Source organism: Colius striatus, chromosome 3 (assembly GCF_028858725.1).
Source record: "Colius striatus isolate bColStr4 chromosome 3, bColStr4.1.hap1, whole genome shotgun sequence".
Taxonomy (NCBI): Eukaryota; Metazoa; Chordata; class Aves; order Coliiformes; family Coliidae; genus Colius; species Colius striatus.
Window position 1 is genome coordinate 64,578,556 of NC_084761.1, and position 27,590 is coordinate 64,606,145.

Below are 27,590 nucleotides of genomic sequence, written 5' to 3' on the forward strand. Positions count from 1 at the left end.
TGTTTCCCCATTTAGATTAAAAGCAAGTTGGTATCATAAAAACCCTCTCGGTTTTTCAAAAGCCTCTCCTGAGCATTCAGAAAAAAACCTGCAGGAGTTCAAAGGCACAAATTCCTTAATACTTTTCTCTTTGGCTATTTCTGATCATTATAGATACGAGGACTCAGGGCAAAGTTAAGACAGGGACCTGTGAAAGCAGGAAGTCCGTTACATTTAAAAAGAAATTTCATGCTGAAGTTGCAAAACCAGACTTGCTGACTGAAAATAAGTTGTTTTCTTAGCCACCTGCAATTTACACGCCTTTTTATTATCTGGAAAGGCTCTGAGAAGGCTCCATATTAATTTTCCATGCACTTCCCACTTGTTTTTATGTTCTATATGCATTAACCCTCATCAGTGCTCCCATCAGATGGCTGTGCCCCCCTGCTGGCAGCAGGTAGGGAAGGACCCGGCAGCACCGTGGGAACCAAAGGCGAACTTCGAATATTAGCTTCAAGCGGCGTCTCCAGGTTCAAGCAGGTTTTAGAATCATAGAATCAGATCTGTAACGCCACAGTGCTTTTAAACCCCCAGCTAAAAGCTTGACTTGTGTTATTTTTACATCGCCTTCGGAGGAGAAAGTCACAGGGAGCTGCCCTCCGCTTCTGCACGGGGAGCCGGCGGCTCCGGGCAGCATCGCAGCAGCAGTGCAAGTACTCACCCGTCATCAGCGTGTAGTAATTTGGGTAGGAGAGGCTGGGGAAGTCCGGAGTCATGTAGTCCACCTTCACCCCCATGTTCACAATGTCCCGAAAGCCCGGCAGCCCCTCCAGCTCGCTGTCGTCGATGTAGTCGAAGCGAAAGCCGTCGAGAAGGAAGACAAGGAGCTTGCGGTGGGCGGCGGGGGCGGCGGGGGGAGGCAGGAGGGCTGCCAGGGCAGCGGCGACGAGGGCGACGGGGAGGCTGCGGCTCCGCATGGCTGGCAGCGGCCGGGGATCTGCAGCAGCGCCGGGAGAGGCCGGGGATCCGCGGCAGGCTCGGCACCGCCGTGTCCTCCCTCCCGCTTCCAGCGCCCGCTTTAAAGCTACAGCGCTGCCCCGGGCGTGGGAGGTCACGGCTTAATTGCGGGTAGATGATTGACTTTAGAGCAAGGGGGAAGAGCCTGGTACTTCCCAGCTATCGGGAAACAGCCCGAAAAAAGGAAAAAGCTTCTCAGCGATGGGGAAACGCGGCGCAGGAGTGAGCGGAGGCTGCGCGGAGGCTCGGGCGAGGGAGGGCGGCTGGCTGGCTGTCCGGCCCCGGGCGCGCAGGGAGCGCAGCGGCCAGTCGCGCCGCACCGCACCGCCGCGCACCCCGCGCCGGGGCTGCGGCTGCCGAGCTCTGGCTCAGAGCGGCTGCTCGCTGCCCGGCACAGCCTTACCTCTCCGGCCGCGTGAACGTGCACTTTGCTCTCATCTCCCAGGCGGTGCCTTGTGATGGAAACTCGGACTGAGGTTAAGGCAGAGCGTCTCCCCGGTTCGGAAGGTAGGGTACGTGAGCTGAGGGCCGGTGTTTTGCTGGTGCGATAAATGAAGTATCCCCGAGCAGGATTCCGGTTGAGTTTAGGAATTTATTGGATGAATAAGAGCAAGCAAACAGCGCTGGGTGCACTGAGAGCCTCTGCTCTGTCAGGACGCACACCCGTCACATCCCGAGTTCGCATTAAGTAGGGAAGGCCTTATACGTATTCATGACTTTTCCTCGAAGGGGCTGAAAAATGTTAATCATTTCTGGGAAAGGGTCCTCTGCTTCTCGCGCATGCTTTGTTCCATCTCGGGGGTCTTTTTCACCCTCTTTAGGTGGTCGTCGGAGGAAGTCAGTAGTCTTCCTCACGGTGTCCCCCAGGCGACCTCCATGTGTATATCTCTGCAAAACTGGTTCAAGCTAATCTCCCCAAAACATCTGCCAAGCTGCTGTTACAAGAAGCAGAAACACCCTCCTTATCAAAACCTGGTTCAAGCTAGTCTTCCAGGACACCTGTCAAGCTGCCGTTACGAAAAGCAAGAACAAGTTACACAAGAACAAATAAAGTTACCAAAAATTATCATCGATATTCGTTGATCCACATTGACACGAATCAAGGGAACACATTTCACAGCTGGCACAGCTGTACCGCACAGCAGCTCACCGCTGTACGGGCCCGAGGCCCGGCAAAGGACCCTATCCTCTCCACTTGCTCTATGCTGACATGAGGCTACTCCAGCTCCCGATGCGCTAGTAGAAAAATGTAGCTTTCAGTGTTAGACAGAAAAAAAAGGATACATTTATTTTTGGGGTGTTGATATTGCTATTAAGAGCTGGGTGGTGCTGAGTTTCATATTAAAAATGAAAAATTGTTTGCACTGTAGTCACGAGTCAACACCAGCTGCGTCTCCTGCCAGCCACAGGAGCCTAACTATACCTCTTATTCAATGCCAGCACCTGTTGCTACACTATAATTACATGTTAACTCACTTTACTTGAATTGTGTTTAGTTTTCCCTAATAAAAGTAGTCTCACTCATCTTGGGAACAACCCCTCACAGATGTTGATACCTGGGGAAGGCTATAATAGCTGGTCATCACCCCAACATGGACATCTGAACCTCTGCTCTTTACAAAGCTCCCAGTTACACATCCAGCCTGTCTAGTCTCCTCTTACCAAACACTGGGTTGATGCAAGCTCAGCATGAAGGCATTCAGCCTCTCCTGGCCCAAATGCTTATTTACCCCCATGCAAAACCCCTTGATGTCCTGACTTGCCTTTTGTACAGCTTTGTCCCAGCTTCTGGCATCCATGAGCCAGAGCAACTGTCTGCAGGTCACTGCTCCCGGGACAGGACTGCAGAGGTGCTTGGATCAGCCCTTTTCCCCCTCTGGGCTTCCAGTTCAAGAAAAAAGTTGCCCTGCCAGGGGAAGGGATGCTAGGATTTTCTGTATGAAGGAGATATGCAAGGCAGGATGCCCCAACCTCCTAAATGGTGGGTGTCAGGAGGCTGGGGCATCCCTTTTTTCTATGGTATCTAGCAACAGGACAAGGGGTAATGGGATGAAGCTGGAACATAAAAAGTTCCATTTAAACATAAGAAAAAACTATTTCACTGTGAGGGTGAGTAAGCCTTGGCACAGGCTGCCCAGGGAGAGTGTGGAGTCTCCTCTGTTGGAGGTCTTCAAGACTCGCCTGGAGAGGGAGTCTACAGACGAGCAGGGCTGATCAGGTTCTTCAGATGGCTCTACTCATGTTCAGCTTTGCAGTCAAATTCCTTACACTTCCACCCTTCCAGTGAACTAAATGCATTCCTTGTAGAAATCTCCTCTCTATGACTTAACTCTTTCCCTTTGCTTTATTTTTTTCATGAGTCTCTTTTTCTATCAGAGCCCAAGACTTGAGATGTACCCTCACATCAGCATTACACTTGAGCCAAGGGCTCAGAGCAGTTCTAAGCTCCAGCCCAGGGATCTTCAGAGCAAGACAATGGCTGAACTGGCCCTTTATGGGTGTATCCCTTTTCATAGAATCATAGAATGGTAGGAGTTGGAAGGGACCTTTAGAGATCATCTAGTCCAACCCCTTTGCAGATGTAGGTCCACTTAGATCAGGTCACATAGGAATGCACCCAGACGGGTATTAAAGACCTCCAGAGAAGGAGACTCCACGCTCTCCCTGGGCAGCCTGTGCCAGGGCTCCCACACCCTCAAATTTATATTTAAATGGAACTGTTTGTGCTCCACCTTTTTTCCATGACCCCTTGTCCTGTCATATAGCATTTCCTTTTAGAGCCTTCTGTTGCTAGCTGTCAGCATCTTCACAAGTTTAATTGTCTGTTTTGACTTTTTCTTATCTTGTTTGACTTTAGTTCATGTGTTTACTCATAGTGCAGCAGCAGTTTTCTCAGTAAAACCTACCCAGAGTCATACAGCTGTGCTGCACCTGAGGTCCAAGACAGAGCACTGGGGCCACCTGTACAATGTATTACCTAAGAGAAGGACAGATGGACTGAGATGAAAACAGGTCCCAGAGTCCTGGCCCAGCCCCTGGAACAGACATGTCCTGAGCAGTACTGACCTGCTCTGGTCAGAACTTTGAAGGAAAGCCTCTGATCCTTGCAGCATGAGAGGACAGTCCAGAGGCTGCGTGTCCCAGGCAGACAGGCTGTCCCAGCCTGTGCAAGGCTGCTGCTGCCCTGCTGTGTGCTGCCCTGCCCTCCCCTGCCAGCCGACGAGGTGGCTGCAGCTGCATGGCAGGCGACGTGACGCTGGGCAGTGGTGCAGGTGGCTGCCAGCCCGTGGGATGGCACGTGCTGCTGCCAGGCCCACCGAGAGCCACTGCTCTGCTTGGCTGTCTCCAGGCACCACCAGGCCTCAACTGGGGATCTCCCTCTGCACCAGGCGTCCCCAAGGGAACAGGCGCATCCTCCTCCTGCTGCCCCTCGCTGGGCCTCAGGACGGGAGGTGGGAGAGCAGAACCTGTGCTGGGAGTCAGATTCTGCACCTCCACTCACCAGTGCTTACCGAGGACTTTTCACTGTAGCAAAACGCGTAATGGGCTTGGAGCCGGCTGCAGAGTCATGTGTTGGCCAAGCCACTGTGGTGATTTACTGTGTCAATACTTATACTAAATGAACTCAAAACACATCCAGAAGTGGGGAGTGCAATATGATTATAAACCTCTCAGCAAACCCAGGAGGATATTCGCACTGATGTCTCGGCTTGTCCTCTAACGGGTGGCCTCTGGGCTTGCCAGCAGGGCTCGGCAGAAGCAGCAGCTGCCGTTCTGGAAGTGATGGGATAATAAAGGAGAGTCAAGTGTTCAAGCTGGACTCTCACTTTGAAAGGATGACCAGGTTTCTGAGGTTGTTAGGTCAAGAAGCCAGTCTTCTGTCACGAGATGGTATAAAGATATGCCATCCTATCATTTCAAAGCATTAAGAAATACTGCAGCCTAGAAAAACTGCAATCTACTGGTTGATAGCTCGTAAGGGAAAGCTCTGCCTGAACCAAGACAGTGGCTCGAGGGACAGTTGGTGCAAGGTACCAGAGCCCAAGGTCTTTAAAAAAAAAAGAGTTGGAGATCCACGGGTTTCCACTCAACAAGTAACAAGAGCATAAGGCCTGAGAAGGGTTAAAGGAGTAATGAGCCATGTAACCATGACACCATACAATACCAAATTGTGTTTTGACAGACAATCCCCCCAAAGAGTGGGACTAGAGCCAAACAGTCTAGCTTGGCAGAGACAGACCCTAGCAATACATTTCATCCCTGCCAAGCAATGTTGATTTGCTTTGCTTCACATTCATTTGTAAGCACCCTGTCTGCACAAAGCCCCAGATGGCCTTGCAGGCTCCAGCACAACAATATTTTGATACAAATGCTCTTACAAAAGCTATCAGAGCCTGAGCTGGTGTCCAGGGACAACAGCCCTCAGTAGTTAGCTGTAAGACCAAGTTTAGGAAGAAAATGCCTCAGGCCAATTTGTACATGGGGAGATACCCCAGTGATCTAAACCTTTTCTGAGACAAGATCCTCAACCACTTAAATTGCTCAGGAAATCCTCTTGTCAAAAAGCAGGTTTCTATTTTTGGAAAACTGCCTCCAGTGTCCTTGAATCTTTTTTTTTTTTTTTCTTTTTTGGTCTTGCAGAAGCCACAAGCACAACAATAGAAATGAAAGGAAATTCTCTGGGATCACACCAACAGTTCAGCCTGGCTTGTCAGATATAACAGCATCCCCAGCATCACAGACCTATCTATGCCCTTGGGTCCAGAGGCACAGGCAAAACCAAAAGCTGATAAATGTAAAAGATGGTTTGTTTTTTCCCCAATGACTTAGGGAATTTAAAGAGAAAATTTGTCTTTCTTCCAGAAGAAAGACAAAAAGGCAGAACATGTCTCATTGTTGGCTTGTAATTCTTCTTCAGTTCTCCTAGTCCAAGAACATTCTGGCCAGCACAGCTTGACTTATTGTTTGGTTATTTCTTTTCTTTCATTAGAAAAGAAGGTATGGCCACCTTCAGATATAAAAGCCTTGAGAGAATGATAGGTTGCTTGCATTTCTTTGGAGACAAGGAAGGGGATTTGTGTCAGTCTGAAGTTTTAAGGCTAGAACTCTGCTGAAGTAAGGGCCACCTTCTTCTCCCCACCAAACCCAAGCTGAAAAGGTCACAGATGGTATCAGCCCCTCTGCTGACTTCCACAGAAATCCTGTGCGTATATCTGCCTTCTGAGCTGACAGAAGGTCCTAACTAGGTAGAAGTCATTGGCTGCAGAAGTTCAAAAGCAGCTTCTCTGCTTCTGCACTGTTCATTCTCATCAATGCTTCTGCATGGAGGGGTACATTAGGCATCTGCTGCTCTATCAGATATTCCTAGATGATATTTAACATAAAGTTAGTTATTTTTGTGGTTGTTTAGTATGCAGTAGTTAAGTCACTAGGAGTTCAAGACAGAGTAAACACAGGGTTGTTCTTGCTGTGAGTTGTTTACAGGCATAAATGAAAAAGTTATATACTTGCTAGCTACAGAGCATTTCAAAGCTAGAAAGTCCAGCTTTCCTGCAGAAATGCAGTGATCTTTCACAGCTTCTTGGCTCACAATTTTCCCCTCACCTACCTGGCTGGTATGAGACCTGCCTTACCAGAAGCACCCACATGCTGGATAATGAGCACATCACAGTGGGACAGGGGATGGCTAAATGTCCTTTGAAGTGTCTCAGTCCAGGCAATTGTGATGTTTGGAGAGCAGCTCTCCAGATCACTTGCTGCATTCTTCATTGCAACAGTCACAAATCATATTAGTAACTTTTCTATTTGAGAAAAATCCACTGTAGATGAAGAAACTTAATGAACCAGTGGAATCCCCTTAGTGACTGGTCCACTGGACTTGGAGCATCATCGCTCTTTCCTGTGAGATCTCCCATTAGGGAACAGACTTTGCTTCCGTTAAATGAAACTAAACTGGGTTTGGAACAAACAAAGCAGCTAGCTCTTCCCACCAAAGTGCAATGCCTTGTCCATGAAGACTGTGACTGTTGAAATCTTAGGTGGGGTAAATTAATAGAAAAAAAGTGTATCTGGGGCAGAGAAACACTTAAGAGCAGTGGCCCGATCCATCCCAGTACTTTATGTTCTTACAGAGGTTGAAGAACAGGAGTATTTATTCAGCATGAGAACCTTTTAAATGTTTGACTTAGTAGCTATCTTAACCCAACTCTTACATCACCAGCACCCAGATCTCCAGGAGCATCTTCTCTTAATGCTTTTTCTTGGGCAATTAATTGCAACACATTCCCTCCCTTCAAAAACACATAAATTAAATGAACTGCTGCAGTAGACATTCACAGTGAAAAAGAGTTGAGGGGACTGTAACAGGGAATGACTCCAACAGGACTGAACATGGTCATCGATGCCCTAAATCCATCAATGCTGCTGCCCAGCAGGAGAAGCTGCACATCTGCAGGGCTGAGGTGGGAAGGAAGCTGCAAACATTACATGGATTAAACCCCCAAATGATACCCCTCAGGGAAAACATGCCTCATATAGCTAGTATGGGTCAGACTAACAATTTTACCTGAACCCTGCAGAGACATGGAGGTTTATGAATTATTTTCTAGTGGTTGTGAAGGCAATTAAGGAAAATAAGCAGATCACCAGTCAGCTTACCTTCACTACACAGTGAGCCTCTGCCACAGGAAGATGTGTAGAAGCTCAGGTCAGGAAAGACATGGGTCAGAAGACCACCGCTTTCCACACCCCTTGGCCTGTCAGGGTGAGCACATTGTCTTGGGCTGAAGCCAATCTTCACTTCTTCCAAAAGATTTGAGTTTTGCTTGGATATCAACCCATCTCCACCTCCAGTACCTCCCCACTATTTCTAACTCATGTCCATGCAGCGTTGCTTAATTAGCCCAAGACCGTTCTTGCCTGGACACCAGCGTCCTGTAATGCGGGAGTTTCTACCTCATTGAGGAAATCTTGTGCAATGCATTTCTCTGTCAAAACTACCTAGTTAAATTTGCTAGATGGCAAAAACAGATAGTCCTAAGTAACTGTATACTGCGGTTTCTGCTTCATCTCTGCTGTGTGGTCATTTCCCTGTATAATGGGGAACTATGGTGAAGGCTTTTACTGATCTTCTATAAACGGGGTACAATGCAGTGAGGGAGGGGGGATGGTGTCTGTGTATGTGTGTGTGTGTGTGTGTGTGTGTGTGTGTGCAAAAACTTGGCAAGCTAAGCAAGTTGTTAAAGATTAGTTATTTAGGACAAAAGAAATACAACTGTAATCAGCAAAATAAAGTAGGTGTTACTAATCCTGGTGTGCCAAGACACTAACATGTTCCTCGGGACATTGAGCTCAACATATCCATTCATATGCCAGTGGCTCCTCCAAGAGAGCAACAAAGTATTCTGCACATCCACCACTGCCTTGCACAGCAGTTTCTGCCAGTTTGTAACCTTGCTTGAGAAGCAACTGTAAAACATGAAAATATGAGATTGAAGTCTTGCACAATTTCACAGTATTCCAGAGCTAGCCAAATGTACACCTATTTCAGCCAAGTGTTTGGATTTCAGATTTTCCCATTAAATCAGGAGTAATTTGAGGGGTTAATTAACTGACGAATCAGTACCCATGTGCCTACTTTCCAAGAATGGAATCATGTTCTATGTTTGATCTTTCTGCTACACTTCTACACAGAGTGCAGGCAAGGCTTAAAACATTGCCTTGAACTTAGTATAGGTACAAAGTAAACTATCCAAGGCTAGCACAAAATGTAATTTTAAAAGTCCCAAATATTTTGCATTTGGAAGCTTTTATAGCCTGGAAGTTACACAGAGTTCAACTTTAACTTCTGACACTAGTGCTTAAGAAGTGTGGGAGTTGGGCTTGCAGCATGACTTAAGGGAGAAAAAGGCCTTTATTCTGACAGCAGTTATTTAAGCTAACCTGAGAATATTTCTAATTAGGCCCCAAAGGCTGGCCTCTGACAGGCTGCCTGCAGCAAGCACTCTCTGTATTGCAGTTTCTGAGTTCCTGCCTACAGTTGTCACTGCTTTTGTCGTGTGTCACTGCACTTCATTCAGTTTTGCTTTCATATTTTTGAAGTCATTGATCCTGACTTTTAGTTACCCTGTTTCATTTATCAGTAAGGCTGTGCTGGAGACTGAAGCCCTCACCTGGATGACAGATTAAAGCCTCAGCGTTGCCCATTGTGCAGAAACGATGAATGTCTGGTTTTCATCTCACTGACTGCTGTGTCACCTCTGGAAAATTTGCTCCCACGTGGAAGGGATGACTGTTTTACAACCCAACTCATGCTCTGAGTAGAGCAATATTTACATGGTATCTGTTTCCCAGCTTTAAGTGTTTCTCCATCAGCAAGCTACAACTTCTCAAGCAAAGCCAGATCTGCATCAGATTTTCTGACGGGTAGGGACGCATCCCTGTCTAAATACCATCAGTGACGTCCTTCCCTACAGGAGGGCAAGGTCATATCTTTACATCAGGCTCAGCATTACCTTCTTTCACCACCTGAGTGCTCAGGATAGGAAATTCTAACACAACACTCGTGGCTTGAGCCAGTCTCGGTGGCTGCGGCAGTCTTCTATCTGAGGACAAGAGCTAGGACCACCCTCAGCCCTGGGGAAACTGATATGATTTTTCCATCTAGCTACTTCACAAGTCTCTGTCTGAGATAAACTGCCTCAGTTCCTGTCACCTTTGTCTCTGACAATGCAACCTAGAACAGACTTCAGCAGGACTTCAGTGTGACGTGGACATGGCTTTGGTCTGAATTCACAGTGTCGTGTCTACATCCTCTTTCTGAGTTCCTTGACTTAGTGGCTTTAGATCGCTGTTCTTCTGCCACAGATCTGATAACAATCACATCTTCCCATTCCAGGAGTGGAGATAATCCTTCATTTGACATCCTGCTTCTTGCTGTTCAAGCAGTTTATCGTACACTTGAGTGAAATCATACCTTTGTTTTTCTCGGGAATCTGTCCCCAGTGTGGAGCCTTTAATACTCCAGCTTTAGCCAACATAGGTAAGTAGAAGCATACCCTTTACCCTGCTCAGGCTAATGGGTAAAAGCTTTCCTCTTTCATCATTCCTCTATTATCACAAAAACAAATAGCACATGAAAACAGCGCATGCATCTTGACAGAATGTCAGGCCACTCACCCTCAGCAGCCACCATGGAAAGGTGTGGCAAAGCAGTGGTTATCCTGCACTGAATACAAAACCTCTGTGCACTGACTGACCAAAAGCAAAGTCTTATCCCAGGCCTCATAGCTGGGAGCTTTGCTCTGCAGAGAAGCTCATGCTTCCCCAAGTTCATAGAATCATAGAATCACAGAATGATAGGGTTGGGAAGGACCTTTAGAGATCATCTAGTTCAACCTCCTGCAGAAGCAGGTCCACTTAGATCAGGTCGCATAGGAACATGTCCAGGCAGGTCTTGAAGACCTCCAAGGAAGGAGACTCCACACCCTCCCTGGTCAGCTTTTGCCAGGGCTCCCTCACCCTCATAATGGAACAGTTTTTTCTTATGTTTAAATGGAACTTTTTGTGTTCCAGCTTCATCCCATTACCCCTTGTCCTGTTGCTGAATACAATAGAAAAAAGGGATGTCCCAATCTCCATTTAGATGCCCCACACACCTTTTATATATTGTAAATATTAATGAGATCCTCCCTCAGTCTCCTCTTCTCTAGACTAAACAGCCCCAGTTCCCACAGCCTTTCCTCAGAAGGAAGATGTTAGTAAGAAGTTCATTTCCACCTGTTTCCAGGGAAGTGCTGGAGGCCGCCCTTTTCTCTGCCGATACCATGTCAGAAATGGCTGTGGCTCCCCAATATTTTTTTTGAGGCCAAACCTATTTGAAACATGGCTTATTGTTTGCCCAGGGCTGCTGGACTCTGGCCTATATCCCATTTGGCATGTCCCTGGCTACCCCCGTGAAGTGGAATGGAAAAGCATGGCTGAGGCCACATCGGCAGAGCAGAGGCAGCCGGTGGCCCTGAAGTAGAAAGCGTGGGCAGTTCCTCCAGCACCAGTCCCCTGAGGCAGCCTGACGCCAGCAAAGCTCTCCACTTAATCTGTTTTAATAGCACACAGCTCATATTTTCTGTGTTTTCTGTCCCGACGTTACGCTGATGTGCTAATCCAGTGCACGGCAGCAGAAACCATCTGAAATTTCCTGAGGCGCTGTCAGCTGCTGGAACTGGATGCCCTGTAGTAACCTCCAGGGCCAATGGCCCACTGCCTCCAATAACCAGTAAGGACTTATTTTCCTTGGCATGCCTAACACATGCAAAACCCTACTCTGATAGCTTTTTAAAAGAGAAAATAGGTGGCAAAATACTTAGCTCTTTCAAGGAAGTTTGGAAAGGATGGAGAGCAACCTGGTGCCATGTAAGCACTGAGTGTGGCTATCCAGCTTCCAGCACAGAGCAGTAAATCATCTCCTGAATGGCTGTCACAAGCACACCAGATCGCCACAATGAAGCTATTTTTCTTCCATTGCGACTGCCTGTTTAAGATACAACACTGCTCCTAATGCATTTAGCAGGTGCAAGAAACAGTTGAAAACCGATGGGTTTTTTTTTTCCAAGAAATACGTTTTAGAGCTTGTTTGCTCTAGTTGTTTGGAGTTTGGCTTATTTTGTTATGCTCCTGCACAGCTGCAGTTTCCTCCATATGCTGGAAATGGTTGCACTCTCTCAGAGGCACTAGAGTCTTGGGGCAAACAAGAGTATTTCCAATACTGCAGGCAGGGATTTACAAAGTGCTTTAATGGAGCATCCCAAACTGCATCCCAATGTCACTGCCTCTGCCCTGGCCGGACTGGAGATGTGCTGTGATTCCCACATCTGGGTGTGAGGCCCAAACCCAGGAGATGGTGCTCTGCTGTGGAAGAAGCACCTGTGCCCAGCTGCTCTCCATGCACAGCACTGGAGCTACCTGCTCCTTCCCCTGGGAAAAAGGGTCAGTATCACTGTGGGTGGCACCAGCTCGGGTGTCCCTGATAAGCTGTCCTCTCATATGATGTGCCAGTGGCTCCTTCTGCCCCTTGCTGGTCACTGACATTCCCCAGGCAGTCTCTCATGCCCAGCATCTCCAGCATCCTCCATGATTCTGCTCCCATGGCAGACTAGGAATGTGATTCTTACTTGGGAGTTAGTATTGCACAGGGGTCAGGCACACCCCTTGGGAGTGCTGTGGGGTTGGATGCCGTTCCCTACTCAGCCCTCACCAGCAATAGCACTGCTGCCACAGTGAGTAACCTGCGAGTGGATAATTGGACCAATGCTTCCCAAAAATTAATTACAAGTGTGTTATTTTTAAACGTATGACATGAGCATCTGTCAGGGAGACACTGGATGAATAGTAATTAAAGATATGTTGCATGAGCCATTAAACACTTTCCCAATGACAGCACTCTGAACACATCTGAAGCCAACCATGAGAAACAGGAGGGGAAAGGCTGCTCATACTCAGCATGAGACAGTTTCCTTAGCAACTCTCCATGCAGGAGGTCCCTCACACAACATCACTGCCACCAGCCAACAGGCAAGAGTCAGAAGCACCCTGGGAGGAAGTTAGTATCTCTCAGCAGCCAAAACACTGGGCTGAGCAGCTTCATCCACAGTGTACTGATCTTGAGCTTGGGAAAACTCTTCTAAAGAAGAGAAGGGAAGCAGTGGTTTATGAACCAAGTTTCATTCTGGATCACCCACAGGCAGAAACTCGTGATTAATCATCCAAAGCTGTTGTGTTTCATGTGGCTGTTTTACAAAATATGAAACAACTTATGTTTAATGGAAGTCACTCTAAGAGCATACATTGTATCAGTTTTTGTGATCTTCTTTTCAGCCATCACACCGGATTTTTTAGTTGAGATATACTTTTAGAACAGCCCCTTCTGCTGTGGTCTGCCATGGCAGAGGCAGGGTTTGCCTAAGTGAGCACCTCCATCAGCAGCTGCCTGAGAGGAGAGTTCTTCAGAAAGAAGGCTTTTGACTCTAATTATTTGAGTGCTAAGATGTGCTTGGTATGATGGAAGATGATTATGAAACCCAGCCCCCTTGACATCACCCTTCATGTATATTGATGTATATTGATGTATATTGATGTATATTGATGCATATTGATGTATATTGGTGTATATTGTTTCTCCCCAGGGGATCCACCATCATAGTAATGTATCCTTTAGCATTGGGGCAGAAAGTCGGTCAATAATGGATGCTTTCAATAACTAAGCAGTTGGTATAGGTCTTGTTCCTCTTCAGTGGTTTGTTTGCAGTGGCCATTTCTATATGCCAAGGTCAAGTCTCTGCTATTTTGTTTTTATACTGGGGAAGGCAATTGCATGTGAGATGATGGCAGCAAGGAACTTTAACATTAATGTGGTCATGAAGCAAAAGGGAGGGACTGTAGCAAATATAAACAGTGGCCATAACTACAGACATGTATACGTTTGAACATGGCATGAAGTAAAATACAGCTAAAACAACATGAGAGAATACTTTGTCCTTAAATGGTTCAAAGTTATATAAAGTATCTCCATGTACCATCTGTAGTTTAAGTGTATGCAAAGAGCAAACATATTCTGCTTGGACAAGATCACCTGCACCATCTGATCTTAAGTTGGTTGCCAGAAATGCCAGTTTGACCAGAAATCTGAAAGGAAAAAAACCAAGTATTTAAAGGATAAGCAGTAGCAGGGAACTTCCTGAGCTCAGAACTTCAATGGTGGGGTTCCTACGGTGACACTACAATAAGATTTGCTCCCTGACTCCATCTGCATCCTTTCAGAGTGCCAAAAACCTGACTCCTGTGTAAACATCACCAGCTTTGACCAACATGGGGGGTTGGGGGGTTGGACTAGATGATCTCTAAAGGTCTCTTCCAACCCCTATCATTCTATCATTCTATGATTCTATGAAAGTTCACACAAGGATAGCACTTTGTCAAGATTTGACAGACCTCAGTGCTCAGGGGACTAAATGTGCTGCTTATCAGCTCTGGAGGACCATCTCATCCCCATATATCAACACGGAGCCTGGCCAGAGTCTCTGCTCTGCTCCACCCTCCGTAAGTGTTGTAGGGAATTGCTGCGTATTGAATTCCTCACATACCTGCAACAATGTTACATACCTGAGAGCCTTCCAATGTTCTACCTTTCCTTAGTTTGAGAACAATGCTGATTTTTAATACAAGTTTTGATTTCCAGGCCACTTAGGTAATTATGCCAGACCCTGGAAGTGTTCAAGGGCAGCTTGAATGGGGATTTGAGCAACTTGATGTACTGAAACATGTCCCTTCCCATGGACAGGAAGGAGATCTGCATGTGTGCACTAGATGTTTTTTAAGGTCTCTTCTGACTCAACATCACTTAGAGAGCCCTCTTGCACTAGACTCCCTCCCAGTTATGTGGGAAAGTAGGACACAAACACATTTTCTTCTTCCTTTGTGTATTTATAAAGCTGAAGCCTGTTTCTATGGCTTTGGATAAAACACCTGTTACAACTGGAAGGAAATCTGCCTGGGAAAAAGGGGAGTGAGGAGCAGAGTGGGGCCCTGGCTCTGAGGATCCCCAGGTAGCATATGGTTATCCTCTGAAGCTGTCACTGGGACAGGCAAGTGGGTTAAACATAAGGAGAGCTGAGGGCCTTCATCTTCTAGAGACATAAGGGGAGACAATCAGGGCATCACTGTTGAGACCATCACTGAGAAATAATGTGCAAAGGGCCAAGAGAACTCCCCTGAGGGCACACAAGAAGTCAGGCAAAACTGAAGCCAGGTATTCTGCTGATGCTCAGAGAGTAGGGACAGGACATGACTTTCTGCATGAAATGGCAACATGCCTGCTGTTAGTACTAATTCCTGCTGATAGCACCAAAACCAAAAAACAACTTTCCAAGTAGGTTTGTTTGATGTCACTCTCCTCTCCCCCTCTTTTCCCCTTTTACTTATTTCTGCAGTTCCAAAAATGCTATCTGGATTTCAAGGTAGGAACTTGGGAAAGGGTATAGTTGGGAGAGATCTAAAACTGCTCTTGTTTTGCAAAAGCACTTTTTTCTGCTTTTCTGTGTCAGGTGGAAGGATTAGATCAGGCCTAAGTGAAAAATAAAAAAACCACTGATAAGTGGTGATACAGAGTGATATCAGTACACCCTTCTGGTTCCAACCAAAGGGCCATCTATAGCCCAGCATCATCCATCAGATGCCAAGACCAGATGCCTGTGGGGAAGTGTCAAAACTGGGAAAGCACTTGATGATATTTCATAGAATCATAGAATGGTAGGCGTTGGAAGGGATCTCTAGAGATCATCTAGTCCAGCCCCTCTGCTAAAGCAAGTTCACTTCAATCAGGTCACTCAGGAACATGTCCAGGTGGGTTTTGAAAATCTCCAGAGAAGGAGAGTCCACATCCTCCCTGGGCAGCTTGTTCCAGTGATCCATCACCCCTACAGTAAAGAAGTTTTTCCTGAAGTTTAAGTGGAATTTTCTGTGTATTTCTCCCAGATGCTTTCCCAGCTTGCAACAATTTAGGGCCTTTCTACACTTGATTATCCTTAGTAAATGTGCCTTCCTTGAACTTGTCCATTCATTTCTCCAGCCTTTGTGAACTTGAGCTTTTGGATGAACTTGAGCATCCAAAGGATCTCAGATGAGCCTCTTGGGCTTTTTTCCAGTTCATCATTAGATACATGATTTTGAGAGGTATTGACTACCAATACAAGCAGCTTTCCTGTTTCTCCTTTGTACCAGATGGCAGTGCACATCCCTGTCACACTCCACACATCCGTGGAGAAGGTCGGTCAGTGACCAACACTGAAGATCTATGAGGAAAATGTCTCAGGAATGAGACAGTATGATGGCGAACCGACTTGAACTTGTGGGCTGGTTTTTGTGGAAAGATCTTGCAATGATTAGGGAAGGATGAAAAGGATGAGGCCACATGAGATGTGGCTGGCGAATAAATAATGACACATCAAGGCGGCAGCAGTGTGGTTTCCTGAAACTCATCATACCAAATGCTTTTGATGGGATAAGTTCCTTGAAATCATATCCAACCATTCAAGAGTACATCATCAAGTGTCTTCCTCTCTGTAAACAATCTCTGTTGCTCAAGACCAGTACCTAGTCTTTGTGATGCTTCAAAATGAGGAAAACAAAGCATACCTAAGCGTTTTGAGCTGGTTTTGTGATTTTCATGACTAGGGTTACTTGTTCCCTTATATTATTTAATGTCCCATTATTATTATTTCCTCAGTAGTTAATGGAATAAAGACACTCGTGGGCTTATGAGTCAGATGTCTAGCCAAATAAGAGGCACTAAGACAAAAAAAATGCCTGCTTCTTTTTTCCCTGCAGCTCACCATTAATACACTGGGAGAAAGGAGTCAGTCTGTTTCTCCAGCCTCGTCTGTACTGACACTAGGTGTCAGCCCAAACCCACGAGTACTTCTGCTCCGGTCTGCAAAGAGGTTCATACCAACCCATGGAGGAGCCGCCTAGGACAGCTTTCAGCTACCCTGGAAGTCCTCATCCCTGAAGAAAGAAGGGTTGTTGCATTGCAATGACAAGGAGTGGGGGGGAAAGGGAAAGGTAAGGTCTTGTATCTTTGCACAAAATCCATTTTCTAATAACTGTGTTTTTACACAAGCTGAAAGGACTCACTTTTTATGGAGTGAAAACTCCCACCTGAAGTGCTGAAAGGGGGTTAACCTCTCATGGGGACCATTAGCAGCAGCATTCTTGCTCTTTGGGCAAGCTCAAACTGTCCCAGTGGACTCTGCCATGGCAGACTGAGAACTGCAGGGGTTTATTGCTATTAAAAGAAAAAGCAGCTATGACTGCTACCTGGAAGAAGCTACATGCTGTAGACTCTCCTGAGCTCATACAGTACAGCAGAGCAGGTGCTTTTGGTTTTACAGTGAAGTGAAACCAGTGGCAGAGAAACAGAACTGACCAGGATATGTTTTGCAATTAGTTAAGCGCTCTGTTATTATGTTTTCTCTTTGCGGTATTGCTGCCCCGAAGCATTTAGTTCACAAACACTGGTAACCATGGCTTGTTTTGACCAGAAACTGCACAGGGAAAAAAACAGCATTTCCTCTTATTTCCACTCTGACTGGGGACAGAGGCAATTTCCCCTTCCCTTGCTTAGAAAACAGTTTTTCTGCCCCATTTCCCCCTCATTCTCCCCAACCCCCACTGCAACGAGCCAGCCTGGCAAGGGCTTCAGGCTGCAAGAGTGAGATGCCCTCATGGAAACTGGGGATTAAAGGTTAGAAGAGAGCAATTGCTCCCACACCTCTGTTGCTGCTACTGATTTTAAAACCTTTTGTAATGGTATTTGTTACCATGCCCAGTCCCCGAATTTCCTCATGCCAACCCTGTGTGTGCTGTGCAATGAGAGGTGGTCAGAGGTCATCCAGCCAAAACTCAGCCCGGCTGCAGCTCCATGGTGCACAGGGTATTTCCAAAGTACTTGCCTTTGACACCTCTGGCTTGGCAAGGGCTCACTGAGGCAGGGACATCATTCCTGGGACTGAGCTGGCTGGTTCAGAAAGAGTTAGGCATTGCTGCATCCTTGGTAAATTTGCCCTTTTTGGAAACAAACCTACAACCAAACCAATTTGCAAAGTCTGTCTCTTTTAAAAATACTTCTGTCTTTCAGTGGAAGGATTTTGAGCAAATCAAATGCAAATCTAGCTCAAAATAACAATTACTTAAATTGTGCCAGCCTGGCATCCTGCAATATATAGCCTATTCTGTTGGCTTAACTGCTTAGTGATATGTGTTTCCTTGTCTGAGTTGCTTCCTTAAAAAACAACTAGATGAGCAGTGGATACAGTTTGTTCTGGTTTACCACGTGGGAGACAAAAATGGCAGCACAAAGAAGGACATGCACTGCCTGGAGTGGTGGCTGGGACTAAGGTCAGCTGTGGCCAGGCTGCATTGTTGGGGGCCAGCACTGAAGAGGACGTGTGACACTAGGCAGGAGGGGTTCTTGGATTTCAGTGGCTTGACACCATACATTTCCCTGGTTTATGAGTTGTCTTTTTTCTTTCCTTTAAGAGGCTCTGCTCCTGGCCTGGATCCTGGTAACACTTCATTACATGACAGTTGCTATGGCCACTAAAGGGGAGGCAGCGAGGAGCAGTGCTACAATGCTGGCAGGAGCCGCCACAGCTTCCCAGGTGTGTGGATGCATAAGTGGTTACAAAGCTGTGCAGGTGCATGGGGGCATGAGTGCATAGGTGTGTATCCCACTAGGAGCCAAGCATCTCTCTGCGCACTTGCAGGCATGAGCACCCCACAAATTGCCAGCAGCCATAGCATCGTAGAGTAGTTTTGGTTGGAAAAGACCTTTAAGATCATTGAGTCCAATTGCTAACCACACACTGCCAAGCCCACCACTAAACCATGTCCCTTAGCACCTCCTCTGTGTGTCTTTTAAATATCTCCAAGGATGGTGGCTCCACCGCCTCCCTGTACAGCCTGTTCCAGTATCTAACAGTGTCCTCAGTAAAAAAAAGTCTTCCTAATCTCCAATCTCCTTCCCCTGAAGCAACTTGAGGCCTTTTCCTCTTTTCCTACTGAGCAAGCCATGCAGCAAGGAAAAGCTCCAATGTGATTCTGTGAATGTGGTAAAGCATATTGCATGGGCTCAGTGTGAGCATCTGCAACTTTATGTCTGCTTTGGAAATGAGGATGAGCATTAGAAATAGAGGAAGTGGGGCTGCAAGGATGCTCAGCACAGCTCTGTATGCGCATGGAAGTCACAAGAGTGGTAAGCAAAAGCCAGCACCCAGCAATTCAAAGAGGAGCAGGCTTCCTTGCAGAAGCAGCCCACTCTTCCTGCTGGTCATCACTCCTGCTGTGCAACAGAGCTTGTGAAAGAGTGGGAGACATCAGCTGAAGTTGTTGGGGCTCACATGGTCTCTGGACATACTGCAGGTAACACGGATAAAGAGTGAATGGCACCCAGCAGCTGCTGGCAAGGCGAGGCAGCTATAAGGAGTGGTTGAAGTGGCATACAGTGTATGCTGGAACCAGCTGTATTGAAAAGAGGCTTTCTGATGTGAGACATCAACCCCAGAAAGGTGTTTGTTCCTGTTTCCTCAGCTCAGTAGCATTTGTTCAGGTGCCCAGCAGAGAAGCTGCTGCTGGTAGTTACTCATAGACATGAGAAGGTCTTGCTGGGGTAGCTGTGAAAATTGCTACCCACCAATTTCCTTTTTGTCCCTGTGCTGCTGGATGTACAAATGGACGTGCAAGAAAAAGGACCAGTAACTTAAATCAATGCAGCAAGATCAGCAAGTATTAATTTTCCAGAGCCCTTGGTTACTCATGGTACATTCATTTTGTTTATATTCTGTTCTGTAAAACTAAATAGTTCCCCTCTCTTGGTGGCTTTTTACTCTGTAAATAGCTCTAGCATGTTTCCCATCCCTACTTTTACATTTGCTTGCTTGTTTCTCAAGCCAGTTCTTCCAGTGTCTCTTAAATCATGTCTACTGTTGTTTGATTCCTTTCCAGTTTCTTGCCATCTGTTCAGTGCCAAAGTGAACAAAATGTTCATGGTTCACAGCAATATCCACTATGACACAGAAAGAGGAGACGTGCATCAACTTTTGGGCCATCTCAGCCAAATAACATAAAGATTAATGCATTGATTTTTGTGGTTCTAATGACTGCACTTTTGTTCATATGCTTTAACTTACATCAAGGATATAGGTTTTCTACATGTGAGCTTTTAGACCCTCTCTCCTCTCCTCTCCTCTCCTCTCCTCTCCTCTCCTCTCCTCTCCTCTCCTCTCCTCTCCTCTCCTCTCCTCTCCTCTCCTCTCTGTAGAGGCTCATTTAGTATGGAGAAAAGGAGGTTGAGGGGAGACATTAGGGGTCTCTACAACTACCTGAAACTAGATTGTAATAAGGTGAGGATTGGTCTCTTCTCCTAAGTAACAAGTGAAGGGAAAAGAGGAAATGGCCTCTGGTTGCTTCAGGGGAAGTTTAGATTGGAGATTAAGAAAAACTTCTTCACTGAGAGGGCTGTTAAACACTGTTTCAGGCTGCCTAGGGAGTCACCATCCCTGGAGATATTCAAAAGAAGTATAGGTAAGGTGCTGAGGGACGTGGTTTATTGGTGGGCTTGGCAGTGTTATGTTAGTGGTTGGACTTGTTGACCTTAAAGGTCTTTTCTAACCAAAATGATTCTATGATTTTCTCTCCTATCCTCTTGACTTCTCTTCTCTCTGGCATTCAGCATTTGTGGCTGTTTTGAGTTAACAACCCAATAAGGCAAAACTTTAGACCATAGCTCATTGCCTTTTATGTCATTTATGATCTCTGCAGTATAATCACTTATTTGGATAATGGCATTGTGCTCTGTGGTCTCTTAATTGTAACTCTTCTTTATGGCATCAGACAAGAAGTGCCCTGAAATTGACCTCTGTGGCACAAAACATCTGGGTGGACCTCTCAGTGGCTTTGGACTCAGATAGGATCCTGGTTTGCTGCATCTGATCTTTATTTTGTTTTCTGAGTCCCAAGAGAAGCTGTGCACCTTAGGAAATCCTGAGCAAGCTGTTCTTTTAATGGGTTTTTAACCACATTTTGCTCTTCCCAGATGTTAATAATATAATGTTCACAAGAATCAAGCCAGCTGATCTTACCATTCAACATTAATTTCAGGAAATATGGAAAAGTCACATGTTTTCCTTTAATCCAAGAGAGGTAATTCTCCCCAGGGTCTCTACACCCAGTCATATCTCCCATTGCACAGCAAGAGACTTTCTTCACATTCAGAGGAATCCAGCCTTTTACCAGGCTCCTGATCATTGAAGCACCTTTCATGGGAGGACGAAAGACAAGCCTTCAGCTGGCACTGCTCTTATCTCATTGAGTTAGGTTAACTTCTCAGCTGGAGATGAAGCTCCTCAATCACACCAACTTCACAATGCAGAGTCAGCGTTTGTCGCACCTTGTGCGATGCAAGGCTGGCCCATCAGAGAAGGCAGCTTAGAGCAGGCCCTTCAACACACACCAAGCAAAAGCTCCAGACTCTGCTTTTCTGGTAGTCTTGGGTTTCATAGCTGTTGCAGGGCCAGGCAGAAGTCTCTGTAAATGCAATTTACCATTCTGTCTAACTATTTGACAGCAAACAAAACCCCACATGATAGCTGTCCCTTCCTTCACAAGGTAACATCAGTTCTTAAGCTTTTCCCTTGCTTAGCCAAGATTTTTTCCTCCTTGTTGCTTGACATGTGGCATTTTTCTCTGAGGTAGGTCACTTTACAGCTCTGTTGGCTGACATTGGTGAAAACCTTTTCCCAGGAAATTTTCATTGTGATTCACTGGCATTATCCAGAGCACAGGTTTTCCTGTTTAAGCAGCTCACACAATGCTGTCAGCAGCATGTCTGAACTCCAGAAATTGCCAAGTGATGACAAGCTCAAGAGGGGCTGGTGGGATGCGTGGCAGGGTAAAGGTTGGTCTGCAGGGTTTCTTTTTCTTTGTGCAGGGGTTCTTCTTCTTCTTTATTGTGCAAAACGGGAGTGACCAGACACCAATATGATGTGCATCAGCTCCAATTTATTGTCACATAATCCTCACTTATATACCTTTTCCAAATGCTGTGTATGTGCTACAAATAGTTAATACTAAGCATCACATGCTATGCATAAGGCCTCAAAGTTTCATTTTTGTAACAACTTAAACACCAACCTCATTGTGTAAAAACATCATCCTTATTGTGCTTAAAACATCAGCCTTATTGTGTCTAAAATATCACCCCACCTGTTTGGCCTTCAGTTAGTTTTCTCTCACACTATGGTTATGCTTACCTTACATTTAGTTAACTTTATATTATTGTTAGTTACATATGTTACAATTTGTTAGTCAAATGCAAGCAATCATACAATGCTGAATTGAATGCTCCATTCAGTCTTCTAACAGTGCTTAGTTTAATGCTCTGTCCTATCTTCTTGCTTTGACCTTGTTTCTGTTACAATCTGCAGTTTCGGTTTTCCCCTTGCTCAAGCTTGCTATCACATAGGCATTCCTTTCTGTCCTTTTTTGCTGCAGAAGGCAATTCAAAGACAAACTGCTGACTTTCTCTGTTTCTGACTGACTCCATAACAATCATTATAGCCCAGGCCCCAACATTGTTCCTGTCATGTTGAGGTTACAGATACATTAGTGTATCTGCTCTAGGTGTACAGCTGTAGATCTCCTCATGAAACGCCCTTTCTCCCCAGTAAGATCACATTAAAGAGTCGTATCAGTCAGAATAACAGTGAAAAGGTTAGAGCTATATTGCAGAGCAGGGTGTTGGATGAAGCCTCAAGTGAGTGTCTGTACTCATGTTCAGGTTCTTTATTCTTCTGCTTTTGTTTCCTCCTATCTTCAGCTCTGTATGTGTAAGTGAGGTTGATGAGGTTCAGTGCGAACATTCAAACCTTTGTTCCAGTTATAGCTTCATGTAGGTGGGGAAGGGGCCAGGGCTGAACTTGTTCTAGTCTCTCTAAACAACCTGAACATCTTGCAGCTGTCAGGGCACAGACCATGACATCTTATAAACAATTTGCAAACCTTTATGTTGGGGTGAATATGGAAGGTACACGGAGCAGGCTGTGTCTGCGAGTTGTGCTCATTGAACCATCTGATTCAAGCACACCCCTGAAGCAAACTAGGGTATTTCCAACTGTACACCGGTTTTGGTGCATGTCAACAGGTCATTGGCTAGTCTCACACTTGTGTGGTGAAAACAAGTACTTGACCATTAGCTTCCCTTGAGGACACACATTCTAAGAGTGATCTTAACACTCCCTGTCTGCCTGTTAACAGTGCAGCCTAGCAGATAACTGTGAGAAGTCCTTGGACTACAGGCCAGTAACCCTTTTGGTTTTGTTTTTGCAGAAGCTGAGCATCACAGCCTGAAATCTTTGAAATGGTGAAGATGTTTTGTTGTGCAGGGGGGATGGAAATGCTCCCACCTCAGAACAGCTGTACCTGTTTGTTTCTTACACCTCGCCAGAGGACCACTGGAGAGAGGCTGTTGCTGCTGGGGCTGTCTCTGCTCATCACTGTCATATGACCCATTTGTGCAACCTCTGGTCCAGACCTTGGTGCACCTGCTTCCCATCCAAATCCGCTTTGCCAAAGAGCTTGCAGCAGATCAGGTCTTGGTGTTTCTTCTTCTCTGTATCCTTTTGTTAGAGATAAATTTCAGTTCCAGAACAACAGTGAAACTCATCCACTTCAGTGCCCTCACTGACACCCTGCAAAATATCTGCAGCAACTACTTAGAAAGAGTTGCTCAGCTCGTGTGCTGATGGTGATGTTGATGCCCACAGTAGACAGACTCAGACACTGCCCAGTGTGGCCTCCACAGGGGACGAACATCTTGGGATTCCACCAAGAAGTCTATTTTAATATGTCTCTGCTCCACAACGTAGTATGGGGTTAAATTGTGTGGTGGTTACTTACTGACTGCTTGCAGTGAAGCTACGGGGTAGGATGGGAGTGCCCTGTCACTCCCCAGGGCTGTGGGGCAGCTCCATCTTCCGCAGCACTCTGCTAACACTCAGACTCTCAGGGCATGCCTGGGAGCAGGTTTTTTGCTTTCTAAGGCAGGCAGTGACTTTTCAGCAAGCTTTTCAGTGTGGTTTGTACTTTCTAAGAAGTGAGCTGAAGCGAAGCCCGACAGACAGCTAGTGACATTGCTTACCTGCCCCAGAGACAGTGGGCACTACTGTACAGGGGAAAAATCCCTGCAGGTTAGAAGGAAATGTAAAAACCCCATCAAACCACTCAAGAGAGGCAGTGAGTTGGTTTGGTTTTTTTCACAAGAACTACCTGGATGAGACCTCTTTTAGACTTCAGCTGAATTGAAAGGAGAGGGTGTGTTATTGCTACTAGAAACATTTTTAAATCTGACCTAAAAATCACACGAAACTGCAGCCTCAAAGTAGATTTATTTACAGGCTTAGGTCTAAAAAAATCCCTGTGTGTGAGGAAGAGGTTATTCTTCAGTCAGCACGCAAAACTGGAGCTAGGGGGATGGATAGTGGACTTGATGGCTTCTGGAGTGTGTCTTTGCCAGGAGACATCCCCTTTCTAAGGCAGCTTCAGCTATATCAGGCAGCGGGGCCTTGACATCTTGATGGCCTGATGCCATGAGGCAAAGAGCTCTGACAGCACACAGAGCTGTACTTTGGCCCACAAGCTTTACTGAGCAATCTAGCAACAGAGGCTAAACTGGTGTCTGTCAGCTGTGTTGCATCGGTAGTTTCTCTCTTCTTTTTGATGTTTATATTTAAGGTTTGCTCGCTGGTTTGGGGTTTTTTTTCATTTCAGTTTCTCTTTAAGCAGATAGGGGGAAAGGAGACAAGACTGCATGGGAAAGGAAGTTACTCCTCTCCACAAAGGGATGAAAGAAAGAAGAGTTATGCGTTACTCTTGTCTAGCCTTATCTTGTCACTTCTACAGCTGGATTAAGCTCTTTCTTTTTACTTTTGCCGTGTTCTTTGCTGTGCCAAGGCACCATGGTAACACTGAGACACGGCTATCTGTGGCTATCTGATCAATCTAGCTTTTCAAGGGCCTTACTTTGCAAACTGGAGCATGGCTCCAAATTCAAGACCTCACAAACTATTTACAGGGAAAGGACAAAACTATGTTGGAGTCTGGAGCACCATGGTACAACCTTGCTGTTGGTTTGGGGTTTTTAAATGCTTCTCGTAAGACCCATCACCCAAAGGAAAGCAGTTGTGCCCATCCCTAACAGCAGCCTCTGAAGTTAGATTTCCCCCTTCTGCATGATGTTTCCCCACCACTGCCTCTTTCGTTACAGAAGGGGTTTGTCAACCCATCACCATATACAGCAGGACGTGGGGTCCCTGTCTTTGCAACGTTTAAAGAATCAGTTGTGATAGTGATCAGAGAATTCATTTAAAAGGCAATCATGCCCTGTGAGATCACATCTCATCCTGCAAGACAGTTCCATATGATGTTCCATACTGTATGTATGGGGAGGTAAAGACCCCCAGGCAGTCCTCCAGCCACCTCTGTGTGGTTGGCAGTGCCGTGGCTGTGGGGTTCTGTGGCAGCCCTGTACCATTGTAAGGAGCCATGCAAACCAAGGTCGTGCTGCAAACAGACCAGTTGGATAGAAACATCCAAATATGGGCATTTCCAGTTAGGGTCTTGGAAACAGTCTTATCTTCAGCAAGGTCATTTAGCTCTAACTGTGACGTTTCCAGAGTTGTGTTATGTGGCAAATTACGTGGTGTATTTCCACCCCTAACTCCCATCCCCTCCATTTACTACATACTCCATATAATACAAAACCAGCTAATGAGTTGGTTTAGTGTGTTTTGGATGTGTTCCAGTCCTTATTTCAGTGCATAGTGGGTAACTCAGGGCTTTTAGAACAAGTCATACAGGAACGTTTCACAGCATATGATAAAATACAATGTCTGGCAGGGAACTAAACTTATAACCATCTCCGGAAAAGAACAGTGTGTGATGTTCTTATCTGAACCAGCAGCCTCTGAGTCCTCACTCATTAACATAAGCACCACTAGCACCATCCCACTTGCCACGGTGGTGCTTGCTCTGAGAAGCCAGTATCTTACTGAGCACAGAAGGATGTATTTGATGCTCCATACATGAAAATTCCCATCAGTCCAAAGATGTGTTGATTTGGTAGACTAGGACAAAGTTTGGTGGAAGGCATATGAAATGCTTTAGTTTAAGAGATGCACTTTTTTCAATAGGCAGCTTGGCAACTATATATTATGGCTTGGTATCTCTTTTGGTAATAGGTAGCTAATTTTAAAGCCTTGCTGTGTTTTTCAGTTTCTTTTTTTACATTGTGCCACATAAATGAAGATAATGATTAAGTGGCTTTATAGTTCCTATATAAAGGTACTGTGATTGACCTTGCTTAGCACAGAACTAATCACAAATTAGAGGATTTGGATGGAGGTACTCTACTGTCTATTCTAGCTGAGATGGAAGAGCTCCAGGACAATATCTTGTCCTGATGAAAATAAATTAGCAACATTTTTACCATATGCTTTCATTTATTCTGTGGAAAAACAAGGTCCCAGGGCCTTCATCTGAGCAGAAGAAAGGAGGGTATCCAACGAAGTCCTGCCCAGAAATAGTGGGGCTGGACTGCCATCATGCTTGCAGAGATGGTCATCATCCCTGTCATGTTTGGCTGCCTGTGTCTCCCGGTGTTCATATGTTTACATTTCCACTTAAATGTAGCTGCAAGTCTGATTTTTTGCAGTGTTAGCATGCTTGGTTTTGGTAGGTAGTTGCAATGGTTCAGTAATACATTTCACTTGGATTTTATTAATCTGCCCCCAGCTGTAATTCCATTTTAGCCTAGTTTTGCCTAAGGAATATGAAATGTTCTCTTATTCCCAGAGCAACAGATGCAAATACTATCTTGAGGATGGGAAGCTTATCAAATGCCTGGTACAATACATTTCACTGATGTTTCAAGGAATGCTTTGTCACAGAATCAAAGAATCATAGAATGGTAGGAGTTGGAAGGGAACTCTATAGATCATCTAGTCCAATCCCCCTGCAGAAGCAGGTCAACCTAGATGAGGTCACACAGGAACCTGTCCAGGTGAGTTTTGAAAAAAAATGCATTTCTTTGAGACGAGACGCTGCTTTCTGACCTCTGGATCACACTGAACATTTTACCTTATGGAAGCTGTGGGGGAGCGTGCCTTAGTTTTCCTTTATTTTCCTAACCAAATTGTAACTCTGTGCATTCTTTTATGGATGAGTCTTATACACTACAGAAAAACACTGGGGTTTATCCCACTTTTCCCTTTTGTAATATGCAGAGTTTCTTCTTTTGATCAAAATCAGTTTTGACCATGCCTGGGAGACACAGTGATGAAACCAGATGAAACATCAGGGCCCTTTTCCTACTGGAGCAGAGTTGGAAAGTGCCAGACAATACCTATGAGGCCACAGGTACCTGCTAGTAGGTTGTCTTCCTAGAATTTAATAAAGACTTCAGGCCAGATTTGCACTACTGCTGATGCCAAAACCTTCCTGACTTGCCATTTGATCTTGCCACCCGCCTGCTTCTGAGAGGCCTATTGGGTGTGAGCAAACCCTGTGTTGCTGCCATCCCTTGTAAGTGAAAACCATATGAACTATTCATCTGAAAATCAGGCCCACATTTCTGTTGTGCCAGATGTTTTTGAGGGAAATTTCAGTCACAGAGAGTGAATTCTCAACCAGAAGTTTGTCTTTCCTTTCCTTTCCTTTCCTTTCCTTTCCTTTCCTTTCCTTTCCTTTCCTTTCCTTTCCTTTCCTTTCCTTTCCTTTCCTTTCCTTTCCTTTCCTTTCCTTTCCTTTCCTTTCCTTTCCTTTCCTTTCCTTTCCTTTCCTTTCCTTTCCTTTCCTTTCCTTTCCTTTCCTTTCCTTTCCTTCCCTTCCCCTTCCCTTCCCTTTCCCTTTTCTTTTCTTTTCTTTTCTTTTCTTTTCTTTTCTTTTCTTTTCTTTTCTTTTCTTTTCTTTTCTTTTCTTTTCTTTTCTTTTCT

General features: G+C 45.6%; 1 protein-coding gene and 1 long non-coding RNA gene across 4 annotated transcripts in view; one reads left to right on the forward strand and one right to left on the reverse strand.

Annotated features, from left to right (window-relative positions):
- Positions 1–1,909, reverse strand: part of ENPP6 (ectonucleotide pyrophosphatase/phosphodiesterase 6) — a 32,625-nt gene extending 30,716 nt beyond the window's left edge. Inside the window, exons 1-2 of one of the 2 annotated variants that reach the window (XM_061991887.1) lie at positions 1,400–1,909; positions 701–1,155 (exon numbers count right to left, since the gene is read on the reverse strand). In XM_061991887.1, coding sequence (XP_061847871.1) covers positions 701–956 — 256 coding nt within the window. In that variant the 5' untranslated portion in view covers positions 957–1,155; positions 1,400–1,909. Of the gene's footprint in view, positions 1–700 lie in introns of both variants that reach the window. The other variant, XM_061991886.1, reaches the window with a different exon arrangement.
- On the forward strand, positions 430–27,346 carry LOC133625079 (uncharacterized). Of its 2 annotated transcripts, XR_009818370.1 has the most exons (6): positions 430–1,503; positions 9,893–10,036; positions 16,375–16,608; positions 18,085–18,206; positions 22,930–23,192; positions 26,883–27,346. It is a non-coding gene; the product is annotated as an uncharacterized LOC133625079 (long non-coding RNA). The 2 variants fall into 2 exon arrangements; XR_009818369.1 differs by having other exon boundaries at positions 22,930–27,346.
- The last annotated feature ends 244 nt before the right edge of the window (positions 27,347–27,590 follow it).